At 47.5% G+C, this 20,013-nt stretch overlaps 1 protein-coding gene across 2 annotated transcripts in view; it reads left to right on the top strand.

Annotated features, from left to right (window-relative positions):
* The window catches only part of Mrc2 (mannose receptor C type 2), a 61,645-nt gene that overhangs the window by 15,202 nt on the left and 26,430 nt on the right, over positions 1–20,013 (top strand). For both annotated transcript variants that reach the window (XM_031352936.1, XM_031352937.1), the window contains exon 2: positions 18,968–19,369. In XM_031352936.1, coding sequence (XP_031208796.1) covers positions 18,968–19,369 — 402 coding nt within the window. The remainder of the gene's footprint in view (positions 1–18,967; positions 19,370–20,013) is intronic.

The following is a 20,013-nucleotide window of genomic DNA, read 5'->3' on the forward strand; positions in this document are numbered from 1 at the left end:
ATAGAAACATGGCTGTCCTGGAACTTGCTCCATAGACCAGGCTGTCCTCAAACTCACAGATATCCACCTGCCTCTGCCTCCTAAGTGCTGGGATTAGAGGTGTGCACCACTACTGCCCAGTAAGCGTGGAGATAGTTTTAAGAAAGTTTTTTGTTGTTTTATTTTTTTTTTTTTTAAGATAGGGTCTTGCTAGATAGCCCAGGCTGCCCCATACACTTGCACCTATTCTCTGCCCCAGCCTTTCTAGTGCTGGGGCATTGGGTGTGTGCTGCTATGTCCTGCTGTTAAGATTCTTAAAATCCACAGGGAAGAAGGTTCTAAGCTCCCTGGACTTAAAGCCAAGCCAGGCTGTGCTTTTAAAACCAGGCAAACCTTGGGTCAGGAACTTGACAGTAAATAGAGTGAAAAGCTCGTTATGGGCCGTGTCGTGTTTTCTTAGTCGTATTGTACAGACCTTGAGACACGACTCACGAAAGGAACGTAGAACATCATGAGAATGGGCACAGAGCGTCGACCTCCTCCACGCCACCTCTGTCTGCCTCTGCATTTCTCTCTCTCCATAAGACAGGGAAGTAGATTTGAAACAAGCATGGGCTTTGATGGTTTGTTTTGGGGGCACACAGTCTCCCCATGTGCACAGGAACTCAGGTGTCCACAGAGAGCAGAGGAGGACTTTGGATCTTCTGGAGTGGATTTACAGATGGTTGAGTCTCCGGACATGGCTGCTGGGAACCGAACTTGGGTCCTTTGCCAGAGCAGTGGCCACTCTTTACCACCGAGCCATCTCTCCGGCCCTCCACGGTTTTTTGATTTGTTTTGTTTTTGTTTGTTTCATTTTTATTAAAAATGTAAAGACTTACTCTTGTTTTAACTGGCTGTCTTTTAAATAACACCCCAAATCAAGGGCAGAGTTTTGCCGCAGCCATCACAGAAGTCGCCATTGGCTAACTGGCCCCTGAGGGCCTTCATCTCGGGAATGCTGGGATCACGGGTGTGGACCAACACAAGTGGGCTGTGGTGGTAATTAACAGACCAGGACACTAACGAGTGCTTCAGTATAGAAATACATAGCATTTGGTCTACCTCAGAGAGGGGGGTGGGGGAGGAGAGAGGGGGAGAGAGAAAGAAAGAGAGGAAGGGAAAGAAATGGGGGAGATGAGAGAGAGAGAGAGAGAGAGAGAGAGAGAGAGAAAAGCTAATGACCCCGAATACCCCCCAGATGTGCAGCTACTCTCAGCTCCTGATTCCTGGCAGACATGCTTGCTGGTTCACTGTTGCCAGCCCCCAGAGAGAAGCTAGAAATTCACATGTTCATGAGAAATCTCTCAAGTTTTAACTGTTGGTTCACTTTGCTCTCCACATGAAGCGAAGGCCAAACGCAGCTTGCCTGCAAGCTCTCAGTTTAAAATACCTCAGGAGAGGTCTGAAGCTCAGCTGAAGCCAGTCTTCCTGGCCTCCACTGGACAGGGTGGTGCGTTCCTGTCATCTAGCACTTAGAAAGCTGAGGCAGGAGGATTGCTGGGACTTCAAGATTAACCAGGGCTACACAGCAAGACCCTGTCTCAAACAAAAATAGTCATTAAATATATCAGTTTCATCGTTCGTCAGCTCTCAGAGTTGCTATGAAAAGAAAAAAGAAAAAAAAAAAGAATTCAGCAAGTGCATGCTAAACATTCACATATCACACTGTCCTGTTCCACAGGTGCAGGCTGACCCTCCTTTTACTGGATGGTCCTGGTTTCTGTTTCTTGTACTGGTATAATTAGTCTCTCTCTCCCTCCCCCCCCCTCTCTCTCGTTGTTGTTTGTTTGTTTGAGACAGGGTTTCTCTGTGTAGCCCTGGCTGTCCTGGAACTCACTCTGTAGACTAGGCTGGCCTCGAACTCAGAAATCCACCTGCCTCTGCCTCCCAAGTGCTGGGATTAAAAGCATGCGCTACCACACTGCCCAGCTTCAAATTTCATTCTCATTATTGAACATACATTTTATGGGGACTACACAGATGACTCAGTGGGTATGAGTGCTTGCTGCACAATTGTGAGGACCCAAGTTCAAATCCCCAGCACTCACATTTGAAAAAAAAAATCCAGGTATGACTGTGTCTGGTACCTGTAACCCTACCACCCCCAGGAGTGAGCAGTGGATATGAGGATAGCCTGGCTCCAGCTTCAGTGGGGGACAAAGGTGAGACACTTCTCAGCCTTCCACACCATGTGTGCCCACACATGCATGCACATACAACAGATATACATATCACATACACACACACTCACACTCACCACAAAGCAACAGTTAAATGGCTACACCCTAGTGTTTTTACAGTTAGACCAGTTGGAGCTCTAACTATGTAACTGTACACAGTAGTTGTTAGAGCAGTAACAACTACCAGACCCATTAAAAAGGCCAAAATTCAAGCTGGGTGGTAGTCATGGGCACCTTTAATTGCAGCACTTGGGAGGCAGAGGCAGGCAGATCTCTGAGTTTAAAGCCACCCAGGTCTACGTCGTGAGTTCTAGGACAACCAGGGCCACAGAGAGAAACCCTGCCTTGGAAACCAAACAGACCAAGATTCAGAGGTAGAGAGATGGCTTAGCAGTTAAGAGCAGGTTCTTACAGAGGACTAGAGTTTGAGTCTTAACACCCCTCTCGGGGGCTGGCAAATGACTCAGCAGGCAAGAGCACTGACTGCTCTTCCGAAGGTCCTGAGTTCAATTCTCAGCAACCACATGGTGGCTCACAACCACCCGTAAAGAGATCTGATGCCCTCTGAATTATGCCAGAGCTAGCAGAGCCGGAGTGAGCGGGGCCGGCAGAGGTCCTGAGATCAACAGCAGCCACACACATGATAGCTCATGGCCATCTGTACAGCTACAGTGTACTTATAAAATAAATAAAATTTTAAAAAAGTCTTTTAAAAAAAAAAAACCACCCCTCTCAGGCAGCTTGCACCTGCCTCTGGTCCTAGCTATAGGATTATTTTAAACCTCTGGCCAATTTTGGCACCTGTGAGCGCATGCGCAGGCGCGTACACACACACACACACACACACACACACACACACACACACACACACACATACACACGCTCGCTTGCGCGCGCGCTCGCGCATGAACCAGGACAATCATTTAACCTTGCTGTGTGCTACTTCACTTACTCAGAGGATGATGATGAAATGAATCCTAAACTCCAAGTTCATATCCAGCTGTCATTCAACAGAAGTTTCCAAGCAAGGACTCTGAGAGGCCAGGGACAGCACAAGCCCTCACCGGCCAATCAGCCAACTGAGGTCTGTGCAGGCAGCTGAGAAATTCTGCCGTCGAGTTCAAGTGGTAATACTTGAAATACTCTTAAGCCAGAGATTGAATGGAATGTTAATATCTCAGACCTCAATCTCTCAGAAGCACATCATTGTGTTTCAATATAATTATATATTTCTTCAGTCTCTGTATTAAAAGTTTCTCTTTTAAAAAAAATGCTATTGGTGTGAGTGTGTATGTGCCTGTGTGCTTGTATGTTTTCACATTTATGTGAGTATCCACAGAAGCCAGAAGAGTGTGTCAGATCTAGAGTTAGAGTTAGAGTTACAGGGGCTTGTGAGCCACCAGACATATGTGCTGGGAACAGAACCCAGGTCCTCTGCAAGGCTTGCTGGCTGGGGTTTTTTGGTTGGTTTTGGTCTTTTTTTTTTTTTTTAAGATTTATTTATTTTATGTATATGAGTACACTATAGCTGTACAGATGGTTGTGAGCTTTCATGTGGTTGTTGGGAATTGAATTTAGGACCTCTGTTCACTCCAGTCAACCCCGTTCACTCTGGTCTGCTTACTCAGGCCCAAAGATTTTTTTATTATATGAAAGTACACTGCAGCTGTCTTCAGATGCACCAGAAGAGGGCGTCAGATCTCATAATGGGTGGTTGTGAGCCACCATGTGGTTGGCGGGATTTGAACTCAGGACCTTCAGAAGAACAGTCAGTGTTCTTACCTACTGAGCCATCTCACCAGCCCGGTTTTTGGTCTTTAAGAGACAGAGTTTCTCTGTGTAACCCTGGCTGTCCTGGAACTTTTTCTGCAGACCAGACTGGCCTCAAACTCCCAGAGATCTGCCTGCCTCTACCTCCAAGTGCTAGGATTAAAGGCCTGTGTCACCTCTGCCCGGCAGCAATTGCTCGAAACCACCGAGCCAGCGCACCAGACCTCCTCCCCTAAAATGTTTATTTAGAATTCCATGGCTAACTGAAAACCACGGGATGGCCCAAAAGAGAGCTTTATTTCAGTTGGTGCTATGGTAAGCAGAAGGAGGCTTCTCATATTTCTAATATTTTTTTTTTCATAGAACAAGCCTTGGTTTTTATTACTTTAAAAAAGTTTCATATTCATTTTATTTTCTGACTCTATGCTTGTGCTTCGACATTTCTGCAATGATCTTTTCACTCCTCAGAAAGGGATCCTATTACCAGGGCTTTGAGTCAGCCTAGTTTTGTGAGAGTCTGGGTTTTAGGAACGCTTACCACAGTATGTCAAGTGAGTGCCTCTAACACCGTCCCTGTAAGAGCAAAAATACTATTTCTAGTATTTCAGTCCTTGCTGCTCTCCTCTCAAAGTCAAAATTACATTTAAAGGAATGCTGCTGTCCTCAAATTTGTGTGGATGTCTGCAAATACGTTCACTCAGCCATTCATCCCCCAGCAGCTATGTGGGTGTCTAACCTGGCGAAGAGGCTGGGACCCAGATATAAGTGATATTCTGAAATAATATGCTCAGAGTTCCCTCCCACACACTGGTGGCTCGCAGGAGCCTTGGGGACCCGCCTTAATAAAGTACTGGCTGTTGTTGAGATCAGATCCTAGCAAGGTTGCCGAGGGCAGGCAGCGCTTTGGTGTGGATGTGTTCCACCCACGCGTGTCCGGGTCTGGATTCCAATTTTGGCCCCGGGGCAATGGGGTTGGACTGTACTGGCCTAGAAAATCATTTCCTGCCGTCACAGTATCCGTGGTTGTGCAAGTGCCCTCATCGGGAAGGAAGTGGTGTTGGACTGTTTGTTTTGGCTGTGGGCTCGCAGACGGCCTCTGGGGAGAGGGCCGGGATCGCTGGGCACAGATCTCAGGGCGCCCCGGACAGGGACCTGAGCCAGGCCCCTCATGGGTGTGGTGGGCGCCTGAGATGCTTGGTGATGGAGGTCTGTGTTAGCATTCTGTCTAAACTCCACCCCACAGTTACCTGGCAACAGGTAGACCTGGCCCACTATAAAAGGGGCTGCTTGCCCCCCCTCCCCTCTCTCTTATTCTTGAAGGAGCTGACCTGCAGAGTAGCAAAGAGAGTCTCTGGGGCCCCTGTGCTACTTTTGTGAACTCTAGGTGGCTCTGGTCTTCATCATGGAAGCTGAAGCCTGGGAAGAGACAGGCTGTAAAGGCATTGTGTTGTGATGCTTGGTTGTGAGAAGATAAAAGCCACCAGGGTGGGTGGAATGAGCTCCAGCCCTCTTCTAGCCCCATTTTGTTTGTGTTTGCCTTTTAGAGGTTTTTGTTTTGTTTTGTTTTAATAAAATTGTGTGTGTGTGTGTGTGTGTGTGTGTGTGTGTGTGTGGTGTGTGTGTGTGTGTGTGTGAATGTGTGCATGTATGCAGGTACCCTAGGAGACCAGAAGAGAGTATCAGATCCCCAGGAGCTGGAGTTACAAGTGAATTCTGGTCCTGTGGAAGAGCAAGCAATGCATGCTCTTAACCACTGGCCCAGCCTTTGTGTGTGTTTTAGAACAGGGTCTCACTTTGTGGGCCAGGCTGGCCTCTAAGTACCAGGCATCCTGCCTCAAGCCTGCTGAGTGCTAGGATTGCAGACAACTGCCACGATGCCTGGCTAAGATCCAGTCGTCCAACAGCAAGGGAGAGAGCCAGGGTGGTGAAGGTTTGTGTTCTGAGAACCCCGGGGTTCAAGCCCCACCAAGACCCTTCCCCGGGCCAGCACTTGCAGATCCACTGGAAACCGGAAAGCACACACAGATCCAGGCTTCCCACAGTCTCCAGCAAGGTCTACCAGGGAGAAGAGAATCTCACCCCTACACTTATTCCCGTCAGGCTTCGGATAACACACTTGTTAAACCGGAAGTTAGGGCATGTCTGGAAAAGAATGAGAGAGGAATCCATCCCATAGTGACTGGAGTAAGGGACAGTACAGGGGCAGAGCAGCCTGTCCTGCGGGCAAAGGTTTAGGCATAAGCACTTGAAGTAGTAGTCGGCAAGCAGTTTGAACAGGCAGGAACTGACTGCTGCTGAGCAGGAGGAAGGAGAGAGAGGGAAACCCACCTCAGGGTTTCAGTAGGGTGCAGTGGGGTAGAACTGTGTGTCTCTAGGGGAGGGATGGCTCCACCCCTCACCCAGGGTCCCTTTGTCTCCAAGTATATGGACACGGTCTAGCAGAAGGAATGTAGGGTAAATTGCTAGGTCCCCAGAGTTGGCCCCTTAGCAAAGTGGAGCTGGCAGCTTCTGCTGACTCAAGGACATCTCCAGGCTTGACCTTAAGGCCAATTGAAAACAGCTGCTTCCCTTGGCTGGCAGCCCAGGGGCCAGGCTCTGGCTCTCCCTGGAATGACCCCCTCACCTCTCCCTCTATGTGACCTGGGGAGGGGACTAATAAGAGAGACGCTGAAGGGCTGAAGGCCACCCTGCAATGCCTTCTTGAGGTCAGATCTCCCTCCCAACCCCTAAAGTCACCGGCTCTCCAAGAGCTAAGCCAGATGGTGGTGGGCCCCCAGTTTCAGATTCCAACGTCTGGCCTTTGCGCCTGCGGTTCCCCAGCTTGGAACAGCCCCCTGTCCTCGCCTCTACTCGAGCGAGCCTTCAGGGTTTCGTCGCACATGCCTTTCGTTCAACAGTGATTTCCTGAGTCTGTTGCTTCATGCCAGGCACTGTGCTAGAATTAGCTCCTCAACCGCTTCCTTCAGCAGCAATGTCTTCAGCTTGTCACAGAGAGCAGCCGATTAGCCAAGGCTCTGACCTCTGGCCCTGTCTGCTCTGGAGGAATCTGGTAAACTGCGGGGGCCGTGAGGAGGTTTCTGTGGAAAAATAAAACCCACCTTTCCACCCAGGGGGATGCCAGCAGAGGGACGGTGACTTTGAGAGGACAGGAATCTTGTCAATCGGGGCATGGTGCTTTAAAACCCACTCTCTGTGCATGGGAATAAATTTCCATGGCGATGGCCCAGACATCTGAGACATGGAAAGGGTGGACCACTGCTTTGGCAGTACCAGAGAGATTCCTGCTATACTCTGGTGACCTGGGAAGCCCCTTTCCATCCAACACCTTCCTTCCAACCATGCAGCCTAAATTCAGGCTGACTGGTTTGCATATGTTGATATGTGGTTTGTAATTTTTTTCGCTTATTGCTTCAGGGTGTTCATCTCTTCTGTGTCTCTGTAAACAGCCCGAGGGCAGAGGCCCTGTCATCTCACTCATGTTTAATCTCCCTGCAGTACCTAGAAAGTGCTCCGTACAGGGTTGTCATCAACATGGGGTGAGAGGGCTGGGTGGGTGGGGGGAGCAGCCAGAAGGGTGGTCAGGAGAATGCAAGGGGGAGGTCCAGCCTCCTCCGAAAGGATCCCCGTGCCACTGCAGACCCAAGGAACAGGTCCAGCAAAGGCAGAGGGACCTTGGAGCATCGGCTTCCTGAAGAGTAAGGGAAATGTGAGGTGGGCTCTGGTCCCAAGGATTCCTGCAATTGCCAGAAGAACAGAAGCATAAAGCGGACAGACTCAACACGGATTGGGGTGTGGCTCAGTGGCGGAGGCTTGCTCAGTGTAAAGCCCTGGGTAACAGGACATGATCCTGGGTGATTCATGGCATGGAGGGCAGAGTCTGGGAGAGCCACGGGAGCCCAGGGATGGAGACTGGATGCCCAGAGTCACTGAGAGGTGCTCCCCCTTCCAGTATTCAGCTATTTCTTTTTACCTGACTCCTTCAGGATAGGAAACTTGGCTGTTGGCAGCCTCCATCTAGAAATCACTACAGAAAGACAACTTTCTTTATTCTAAGAGCATGCACTGACTGGCTGAGTGGCCTGGTCTGACTTGTGTGTCAGTCGCATCAGAGTGGCCAGGAGGTTTGAGTACTGCCAGCAATCAAAAGTGAGCCTTGTGTCCACCCACAGAGCCATAGCTGATTATTTATATAGAAAGAGGGGAGGGAGGGGAGAGGAGGGAGAAGAAATAGGATGCTCGCCGGGCAGACAAAAACAAAGGACGAGAGACTACAGGCAGGCAGCTCATCGAGACTGAGGCCTGCCACCATCCCCACCACATAAGTTCAGGACTGGGATCTGTGGCTGGGGCCTCAAGGCCTGGCACCCAGGCCTGGCATCTGTGAAATCCCTTCCTCCTTCCTGGCTCTGGTTTTGTTTTTAAACCAGGTCTCCTGTAGCTTAGGCTATCCTCTAACTTGCTATGTAGTTGAAGAAGACTGCCTCAGGGGCTGGGATCATAGTTGTGTGGCTCCACGTGGATGGATATGGTTATATGATTCAAGTATGTGATGAAATTGTGTGTGTGTGTGTGTGTGTGTGTGTGTGTGTGTGTGTGTGTGTGTTACTGGCAGTTGAACCCAGGGCCATGTACTTGCTGAGCCACTTAAAACAGTTACATCCCTGACCCTGAAATTCCTAACAAACATTTGTTAAATGGATGCATGATGCACGACTCACACCAACCAATGCCCAGTGCCCAGGCCACCAAGGAACTTCATTTACCTCTTCATTCATAAGTTCATATGGAGCTGCAACTTGACAGCTAGCACTGTCCCAGGCAAGTGGTCCCTTTGTCCTGGGCAGGACAATCTGAGATCTTAGTAAGAGCAGGAGGCTGAAGTCTGGGATGGGCATTTTCACACTGCACTGGCATCCTGTACTCCCAAGTGTGTGGGTATTCTTGGGTATGAATGAGGCTGGAGGGGCCCTCTGGAGACATTAGGCCTCTGCACCTTGAGTCCCCTCCTGCCTGCTCCATAGGAGCTTGATGAAGAGAAATTCAAAGAACTGGGAGCCATTCTCAGCGAGCCTACATATTCTTCCCTCCCCGACTGGCAGTTTCCGCTTTACCAAGGTGTGTCCGTGCCCTTGACTTGGCTGAGGCTCCCGAGAGCCGCCCCCAGGAACACTCTCTGCCTTTTTCTTTGCTCTCTAGCTTTCTCCAAGCCATTGTTCCTCATCAGGACCTGTTTTCAGTCGCTAACAAAGTAACTCGTGACCTGCATTCCTGACCTAGGCCTCCAGATCCCTAGAGTGCTCAGAGCTCTGCCCTGAGCTGGCTTCCTGACCCCTGAGAAGGCAACAGATTTCTCTCAAACACACAGCCAGACACTTGGAATTTAAGGGCTTATTTGTTCAAAGTCATTGTCTTTCTCTAACAAATCCCAAGAGAACAAAGGCAGTGGTGGGTGCTGGGAATTTCCCTGGGGTCCATCTTGCCTGAATGTTCTATGTACTGTAGCTAGTGCCCCAAGAAGTTAGGTGGATCTGAACCCAGTCGTGGGGTGCTCATAGGAGGCCTACAACCTTGTCTCATGGGATAGGAGGGAACCCAGGTCTTGAAAGGCACTGTGGGTGGGTGTCCCAGCCCTTTCTCTGGGCTTCGGTTTTCTCTACTATCAAAGGCTTGGAGTGGCCTTTGCCAACCAGTATGGACTCTTCTGGTTCTCCCATTGGACATGAGTTATTACAACTGAAGTCTGACGGAGATTGGGCTGGTAGAGGGTGGACGCCTGCCTGGGAATGAGAGAAAGATACTGTCTCTCTGGGAGCCCGCACCAGCCAGAAGTGTTGAGACTTACTGTCCAGTCCTATCTCTGAAAAGCATGTATAAAAGCAATCCACACATTGTCTCTTTTCCAGTCCCAGCTGTGGTCACCTTCATCGGCTGCTGCTATCTTCCCTGGAGTGGAATTTTAGAGAAGAAAATAGTGAACCTGGGGGTTGTGATGATGGTTCAGTGGCTAAGAGAGTTTTCTGTGTAAGTGTGAGGATCAGAGTTCAATCTTCCGTGTCCGTGAATTAAAAAAACAAAAACAAAAGAAAGTTAGGTGTGTGTGTGTGTGTGTGCTATGTGGTGAAAAAACAGGAGGATTCCTGGGGCTTGTTGGTTCCTAGCCTAGCTGGTTCAGTGAGAGACTTTTTCTCAAGGAGCAGAGACCAATAAAGCAGCTCACTGGCTTCCAAACATAGCTCATGGACTCCATGTACCCACATACATGACATGTGCATGCATCAGAGCACATGCACGCCCAGGTACTTGCACTCGCACAAAGGTACTCAACCTTAAAGGAAGATTGGGTAGGTCTGGCATAAATCCTGGGCCCAGTTATATTTCACTACTCCAGAAACAGAGGGTGATTTTTGAAGGTGTGTTCATCACAAAAATATCACAATTAGGAGGGTTACAAACAAGAGGAACGTATGTGGTCCTGGACTTGGAGGCTAAGAAGCCAAAGCTCCGGGAGTAAAGAGGCTCAGTGTCTGGTGAAGCTAGTTCCTCCCACACTGTTACCTCATAGGTGCGAAACTAGCTCCTCCCACACTGTTACCTCATAGGTGTGAAGCTAGCTCCTCCCACACTGTTACCTCATAGGTGTGAAGCTAGCTCCTCCCACTCTGTTACCTGATAGGTTCGAAGGGTGGGGAGACTCACTTAGCTCAGGCTGGCTTTGAGCACCATTAGGTAGCCAAAGGTAACCTTGAACTGAAGCCCCTACTCCCACCTCCCGATTGTGGTGGTGGGATTACAGGTGCACCCACCGTGCCTGCTTTGGTTTATGCTGTGCTGGGGACTGAACCCGGGACTTTGTGGAAGTTAGGCAAGCACTCTACCAAGAGACACACCCCAAGCCCTGACCCTTGGGAGTCTTTTATAAGGGCATGAATCCTATTAATTAATGTTACGACTCTAATAACGTCAGCACTTCCCAGAAGCCCACACCCTAACACCATCACCTCCAGGGTGAAGATTTCAAAATAGATGTTTGGAGAGAGATGCAAATAAATGTTCATACTGTAGGAGAGAGGAAGGATCAGGTTAAGGGCAGAGAACCCAGTACAGGAAGTTGAGCTGCGGCAGCCACCCAGGCGGTACTTTGGGAAGCTCCCGTGCATATTGCCAGAGAACACTCTCTCCCCCCTCACACAAAGAGACACACCTGTGCTGTCAGGATAGAGGATCAGGGCCCTACCAGACCTCCCACCATGCTATTTTGACAGGAGCTCGTTGGCAGTATGTATTAGAAAAACCAATCTAGCAGTTTGGATGGGGGACAGAAGAGCAGGTAGATTAGTTGCACTGGGTATGAGATGTCTTCATGTACTCACACACTGGTTACCCAGCATCTCCCGAGCACTGCTATGTGTCAGGGCCATACGAGCTAGGAACACAGTGATGGAGAAGTTACAGAAAGCCCTCAGGAGCTTAGAAGCAAGAGGAAAGACAAGAAATAGACCGAATATGTAAGATAATAAATTCTGGTTCTAGAAATGGCAGGCTAGCTTGTTCAAGTCTAACTATAACCAAGAATGCTTAGAGACTAAGAATAAAATACAATATACTATGGTCTGAAGGCATTGGAGAACAACTAAAACCAGACAGACGTAGAGAGGGGAAAATATGCGAAAGACAAAAGGAAGGTGGGTGAGATAGATGACTTAGTCGGCAATGATGTCTGCCGCTGAGCCTGGTGATATGAGTTCGAAGCCTTGTGATCCGAGTTCAATTCCCAGGATCCAAACAGTGGAAGGAGAGAACTGAGTCCTTGCATGCCCTGTACATACACGCACACACACCAACACAGTATGTGTGTGTGAGTTTTAAAATGCAATAAAAAAAAACTGAATAAAAAGAAAGTATATTCTTAAGAAGGAAAGACAGTTAGGCGAGTGGCGTGCTGAGCAACCGAGAGCACCCTGCTCAGCTGCACCAAGTGGAGATAAGAGTTTGGAGTTCCTAATACGGCTAAAAGTCAACAGGGGAAATTCTAGAAAGGAAGCCACCACAGAATTTCTTTCCACGGGGCTCTTCAAAGCCCAAGTGGTCCCTACATTGTGCATATGCAGGGAAAGGCTCCAGGTCCCCAAGTCCAGCCAGCAGCAGCAGCTGGAAGGAGAAGTTTAGGTTGTTTCCTGGACAGAGTTCAAAACAAGCACAAGTTCCACGAGTCAGAGGGGCCTGGTCATCATCTGCAGTTTTCTCCTAAAATCCCAGTACAGCCTCATCTCAGGATTGAGGGCAAGGATAAGGGGTGTATCCTAAGACTCAAGGCACGACAAGCCTGAAACCCAGCTTCGACAGGATCCAAGTGATCCACTGTGAATGTAACCGCCTGCCAAAATGGAACACGATCTTCATTATAGGAAGATTCAAAAACATCATATTCTCTGCAGCACACCATCTACAAGGCCCAACATACGACAGAACACCCATGATATCTGATATGTAATAAAACTTAGTAGACATGGGGGCTGGGGAGATGGCTCAGCTGTTAAGAGCGCTTGCGGCTTCTTCAGAGGATCCAGGCTTGGTTGCTGGCATCCACATGGCAGCTCACAACCATGTGTAACTAACTCTAGCTCTAGGGGATCCAGCATCCTTTTGTGGTATCCTTAGGTACTGCGTGCATGGGATGTTCATACATACACTTGGGTATACATGCATACACACTGAATAAATAAATCTAAAAAACAATTAGTGGATATTATCCACAATGACTAGTAGATAATAAAAATTGCCAAATAGCCAGGCAGTGGTGGCACATGCCTTTAATCCCAGCACTTGGGAGGCAGAGGCAGGTGGAGTTCTGAGTTGAAGGCCAGCCTGGTCTACAGTGTAAGTTCCAGGACAGCCAGGGCTACACAGAGAAACCCTGTCCCCCCCCCCCCTAAAAAAAAATTGCCCAATAACATAGGAATCAAGTTCACAGATAGATGGGGCAGGGGGAGTCAAAAATTAAGTACTGCAAGGAAAATTATAATCAAACCATAAAATAGAGGATAACTATGGTTTATTAGGAAATCAGAGAGGGCTTCTGAAGATATAAAAATTTTTCATCTTCTGAAATGTGAATTGTCAGGCAGAAGAAGCAGTGCAAAGGCCTTGAGACTGGAAACTAAATGGGGCAAGGAAATTAGTGCAGCTTGAGTGAAGAGAACTGGTGTGAACTCAGGCAGGAGGTCTGGCTTCCGTGTTAGAAGAGTCATCACTCAGATGTTTATGTGCTTTTTGTTTTGTTTTGTTTTGTTTTGAGACAGGGTTTCTCTGTGTAGCCCTGGCTGTCCTGGAACTCACTCTGTAGACCAGGCTGGCCTCAAACTCAGAAATCCACCTGCCTCTGCCTCCCAAGTGCTGGGATTAAAGGCATGCACCACCACTGCCCAGCTGTTTATGTGCTTCTAAACACAGAGATCGTCTTAGGATTTTTATTGCTGAGAAGAAACAACATGAACAAGGCAACTTGAGGAGCAAAGGTTAATTGGCTTAGGCTTCCACATCACTGTTCATCACTGAAGGAAGTCAGGACAGGAACTCAAGGAGGGCAGGAACCTGCAGGCAGGAGCTGATGCAGAGCCCATGGAGGGGTGTGCTTACTGGCTTGCTCTTCATGGCTTGCTCAGCCAGCCTTCTCATAGAATCCAGGACCACAAAGGGCTGTGCCCTCCCAAATCACTAGTTAAGAGAATGCCCTACAGGCTTGCCTACAGTGTTCTGATGGAGGCATTTTCTCAGTTGAGGTTCCCTCCTCTCAGACAACCTTAGCTTGTGTTAAGTTGACATAAAACTACCCAGCACAGTAGGACCTAGTGGCCCATAGTAAGGAGCTTGAGTTTTATTTGAAAAATGATTAATTGCTTTTGAAGGAACTTAAGTAAGCTATTGTTCCTTTTTTCTTTATTGCTATGAGGTTATTCTTTCAGTGTGTGTGTGTGTATTAACATGTTATTTTAGTTAGGGTTTTACTGCTGTGAACAGACACCATGACTAAGGCAAGTCTTTTTTTTGTTTTGTTTTTTTTTTGGTTTTTTGAGACAGGGTTTCCCGGTATAGCTCTGGCTGTCCTGGAACTCACCCTGTAGACCAGGCTGGCCTCCAACTCAGAGATCTGCCTGCCTCTGCCTCTCAAGTACTGGGCTTAAAGGCATGCACCACCACTGCCTGGCCAAGGCAAGTTTTTAAAATGACAACATTTAATTGGGGCTGGCTTACAGGTTCAGAGGTTCAGTCCATTGTCATGAAGGTGAGAAGCATGGCAGCATGCAGGCAGACATGGTGCAGGAGGAGCTGAGAGTTCTACATCTTCATCTGAAGGAAGCCAGGAGCAGACTGAGCGACCTCAGGCAGCTAGAAGGAAGATCTCCAAGCCCACCCCACAGTGACCCACTTCCTCCAACAAGGCCATACCTCCTAATAGTGCCACACCCTGGGATGAGTGCAGGCAAAGCATCACACACGTCAAACACTACCAGCTGAACCATCTGCCTAGCTTCTCACCTTTTCTGTGTGTACGGTGCAGGGAGTTTAACCCAGGACATTGCTCAGGTGAGGCAGGCACTCTCCCATTGAGGTACATGCTCAGCCTTTTATTTCAATATTTAAAAGCCAATTAAATTTCACATCTTTACCTTTCTTTAAATATATTTAGTTTTATGCTGCATTATCAAAATTTCTTACTTTATTGTAAGTTCCTTTAATTTGTCTAAACATGCTATCATACTATTTTTTTTTAATTTTTTCTTTATTCTTTAATCTTTTTTTACAGTCCAGTCTTTATCCCCCTCCTGGTCTGCTCTCTGACTGTTCCACATCCCATACCTCCTCCCCCACCCATCTCCAAGAGACTGTCCCTGCCCCCATCCCTCCACCCCACCAGACCTCCCCACTCCCTGGGGACTCCAGTCTCTTGAGGGTTAGGTGCATCTTCTCTCACCGAGTCCAGACCCAGCAGTCCTCTGCTGTATATGTGCTGGGGACCTCATATCACCTGGTACATGCTGCCTGGTTGGTGTCTCAGTGTCTGAGCAATCTCTGGGGTCCAGGTCAGTTGAGACTGCTGGTCCTCCTAGAGGGTTGCCCTCCTCCTCCTCAGCTTCCTCCAGCTTTTCCCTCATCAGCCAAAGGGGTTAGGTGCAAATATCTGCATCTGACTCTTTTTTTTTTTTTTTTTTTTTTTTTTTTTTTTTTTTTTTTTTTTTGGTTTTTCGAGACAGGGTTTCTCTGTAGCCCTGTCCTGAAACTCACTCTGTAGACTAGACTGGCCTCAAACTCAGAAATCCACCTGCCTCTGCCTCCCAAGTGCTGGGATTAAAGGCATGCGCCACCATCGCCCGGCTGCATCTGACTCTTTCAGCTGTTTGTTGGGCCTTTTGGAGGGCAGTCATGATAGGCCCCTTTTTGTGAGCACACACTATTAACATTAGTAATAGTGTCAGGCCTTGAGGCCTCCCCTTGAGCTGGATCCCACTTTGGGCCTGTGGCTGGACCTCCTTTCCCTCAGGTTCTTCTCCATTTTTGACCCTGCAGTTCTTTCAGATAGGAACAATTCTTGGTCAGAGTTTTTGACTATGGGATGGCAACCCCATCCCTCTACTTGACGCCCCGCCTTTCTACTGGAGGTGGACTCTACAAGTTCCCTCTCCCCACTGTTGGGCATTTCATCTAAGGTCCCTCCCTTTGAGACCTGAGAGTCTCTCACCTCCCAGGTCTCTGGTACATTCTAGAGGGTCTCCCCACCTCCTAAAGTTGCCTCTTTCCATTCTTTCTGCTGGTCCTCAGGGCTTCAGTCCTGTTCCCCCACCACCACCAATACCTGATTGTATTCCTCTCTTCCCCTCCCTGTCCCCTTTCTCACCCCAGTCCCTCCCTCTACCCCTCCACCCCCAAGATTGCTTTCTTCTCTCTCCCAAGTGAGACTGAGGCATCCTCACTTAAGCCCTTCGGCTTGTTAACCTTCTTGAGTTCTGCCATATCCTGGGTGTTTTTTGACTAATAGTATTTTTCTTACAATATATTTATTAATATTGATGAAAGCTCTCTTTATACTAAGGAATTAACCCTTTGCCTCTAATACGTTACATGAATTTCATAACATGATTTCTCTTTTTGTTATCTGAGATAGGGTCTTCCGGGTCTTCTGTAGCCCAGGCTGGCCTTGAGCTTACTACATGAGGCCAAGACCAACCCTGAACTCCTGGTCCTTTTGCCCTCATCTCCCAAGTGCTGGGATCACAGGCCCATTTCACCATGCTTGTCTTTGCTTTTGACATTTATCTTGCCATGAAAAATTCATATGCCATGGAGGCCATCCCTTTTCCTTTGGGCTTTCAGTGCTCCAATATTATATTAAATTTTTCTGGAATATGTTTATACTTCTGGAAGATCATGGTGGATGCATTCTAAGGGTTGAAAAGACCAGTACAAGAATAGACAGAATGTGGGGTTTGGACTGAAGAGACTGAGTCCAAACTGCAGCTCCATCTTTTACCAGCCTTGGGCCTGTGCTCACCAAATCTCTTCATCCTCTGCCTCTAACTCCTAAACAATGTGTTCCAGACTCGGTCAAACACTTTGCCTGGGTATCGGTTATTCTACTTATGATCTGAAGTAGTTCTCTCAGAATGAGGTTAGGCTCTTGCCCAAGTGACCCCTGCACTTCACAAGTTATCCCAGAGTTCTAGTACCTTACCATCATAGTTTTGGTCGCTGCTATAAAGTGTGCTGACAAACACAACTTACAGCACAGTTCTGCTCACAGTTCCAGGCTCTAATCATTGATTTCAGGGAAGTCAGGGTAGCAGGAACTTGAAGCAACTTGTCACATTATTAATGCATGTTTGTACTAAGCTTGGTTTCTCCACTCTTAAGCCCTTCTGGATTCCTTGCCTAGGGAATAGCACCGCCCACATTGTGTGGGTCTTCCCATTTAAATTAACAGAAGCAAGATAATTCCCCATAGACACTCACACAGGCCAGCCTGATCTAGATGGCCCTTCACTGATTGTGTCAGAGTGGCATTTCAGACTAACCATCACACTAGTGGATACAAAATTCTCTTCAGGCTGGAATGTGTGCATAAGTGGCAGCCTGAGCACAAGAGGAGGGCGGTGAAGTGTGGGTGTTAGAGGCACCCAGGTTTGTTTACTGTCTGGGGACACTGTGAGTCACGTTGTGGCTGTAAGCCACAGTCTTTCCTATCTTTTGTTTTCTTTCTTCTTTCTTGTCTCCCTTGAGATACAGCTCACATATCATAACATTTATCCACTTATAATGTGGTTAATTGGGTTTTAGAATATTCCCACGATAATTTAATTCTAAAGCATTTTTGTCACTCCTCCTACCCAAGAAATACCTTAAAAATGTTTGTAAGCAACCATTCCCTATTCCTATCCCCAGACTGCCACTAATTCATGTTAAGTTCTGTGTTTTCATCTGAGACCGTTGTGGGGGTGGATTTGGAGTGTATGTACGTGTGTGTGTGTGTGTGTGTGTGTGTGTGTGTGTGTGTGTGTGCATGTGTGTATATGTGTATGTGTGTGTGTGTATGTGTATGTATGTATGTGTATGCATATACATCTGTGTGTCTCATTGACTAAATTTTGATGTCTTAAAACAAACAAATAAGAAACAAAAAACCCAGGCATTCAAGAGTTATGGGGAGGAGGAGTTCAGTAAGGAGGAAGAGAGGAGCACTTCAGAAAGATCTAGAAGGGTGAACTCTGAGAAGCTGAGTCTGTGATGTAGACGCTTCCACCCAGCCTTGTAAGGTCTTTAGAAAGGTCCAATCATTCTCCTTCATGTTGGAGACAGCCCAAGAACCCCTGTGGATGCCTGAAATCATGTTAATGCCAGACCTGAAACACAATGTGGTTTTCCTACAAATACACGCCTGCGATATAGTTTAGTTAATAAATCGGCCATAGTAAGAAATTAATGATGAGGAGATAGGACAATTATAAAAGTACTTTAATGACAGATATTTAAAATTTAGGGATTAGCCAGGCAATGGTGGTGCACTTTAATCCCAACACTCAGGAGGCAGAGGCGAGTGATGTCTGTTAGTTCGAGGCCAGCCTGGTCTATAGAGCAAGTTCCAGGACAGCCAGAGCTACACAGTCTCCAAAAATAAAAAACCTTATGGATTATTTATTTCTAGAAATTTTCCATTTAATATCTTTGGACAGTAGTTGTCAGTAGATAACTGACACTGAAGAAAATGAAGCCACAGATAAAGGCACATGTATGTGTATGAAGCGCTGGATATATATGAAGCACGTGTATATATATGATACTCATGCATCCATATGAAGCACATGTATGCATGTGAAACACATGTGTGTGAAGCACATGTATGTGTATGAAGCATAGGATGTGTATAAAGCACATGTATGTATGTGAAGCATATGTATATACATGAAGCACATGTATGCATGTGAAGCACATACATGTGTATGAAGCACATGTATGTGTGTGAAGCACATGCACGTGTATGAAGCACTAGATGTATATGAAGCACATGTATGTGTGTGAAGCACTGGGTGTATATGAAGCACATGTATGTGTGTGAAGCACTGGACGTATATGAAGCACATATATGTGTGTGAAGCACTGGATGTATATGAAGCACATGTATGTGTGTGAAGCACTGGATGTATATGAAGCACATGTATGTGTGTGAAGCACATGTATGTGTATGAAGCATTGGATGTGCTGTGTAGAGCTGGGTTTGATTTTTACAGCAGAGGCCTGGGTCCTGCTTCCAGATGGATGTGGGGCTGAACAGGAATGGGCTATGCCACCTCTGTGTACAGGAACAATAGCAGTGCCCTTCACCCTACCTTGAGCTGAGACAGAAAGGACCAGCCTGAGACAAGTGCTATCGGATGGTCAGTGTTTGTAGGCCTTAGCAGTCATCAAGACCAACATATGATGACCTCCTATCCCACCTTTCCTTCCAGAACCCGATGTCTTCCTCATCTTCAGCCAGGGGATGCAGGGCTGTCTGGAGGCCCAGGGTGTGCAAGTTCGTGTCACCCCAGTCTGCAATGCCAGTCTCCCTGCCCAGCGCTGGAAGTGGGTCTCCCGGAACCGACTCTTCAACCTGGGTGCCACACAGTGCCTGGGTACAGGCTGGCCAGTCACCAACACCACAGTTTCCCTGGGCATGTATGAATGTGACCGAGAGGCCTTGAGTCTTCGATGGCAATGTCGTACACTAGGAGACCAGTTGTCCCTGCTTCTGGGAGCTCGTGCAAGCAATGCATCCAAGCCTGGCACCCTGGAGCGTGGTGACCAGACCCGCAGTGGCCAGTGGAACATCTATGGCACCGAAGAAGACCTGTGCGCTCGACCTTACTATGGTGAGGGGCTGTTGTAGGCCAGAGGTGCCAAAGTGACAGGGTTAGGATAGCAAGGCCTTTGACTGATGTGGGCCCTTGACAGTCACTGTTTAATAGGAATAAGTTTTAGATAATTAAGAAAATTAACTTCAAAGGGTTTAACTTACTTTTAAAAAAATTAGTGGCTGGGGGATATGGCTCAGTCAGTAAAGTGCTTGTCACATAAAAATGAGATTAAATCTCAGAACCTGCATAAAAAAGATACATGTGTATGACAACATGCTTATAAAACATGCTTATAATGAGAGAGCACTGGGAAGGCAGAGGCAGGAGGATCCCTGGGCAACCTTGCTGCCCTAGGTTAATGAGAGAACCCAAGGTGTGCTGGGCGGTGGTGGTTCACACCTTTAATCCCACCACTCAGAGGCAGAGGCAGAGGCGGAGGCAGAGGCAGAGACAGGTAGATCTATGAGTTTGAGGCCAGCCTTGTCTACAGAGCAAGTTTCAGGAGTTGCATAGAGAAACCCTGTCTTGGATAATAAATAAACAGACAGACGTACCATACATAGATAACAGATGGCAAAAAACAGAAAAAAAAAACAAAACAACAACAACAACAAAAAAAAACAAAAGCAAACTTTACAAATAAAATTATAATCCCATAA

Source organism: Mastomys coucha, unplaced genomic scaffold, assembly GCF_008632895.1.
Source record: "Mastomys coucha isolate ucsf_1 unplaced genomic scaffold, UCSF_Mcou_1 pScaffold5, whole genome shotgun sequence".
Lineage (NCBI taxonomy): Eukaryota > Metazoa > Chordata > Mammalia > Rodentia > Muridae > Mastomys > Mastomys coucha.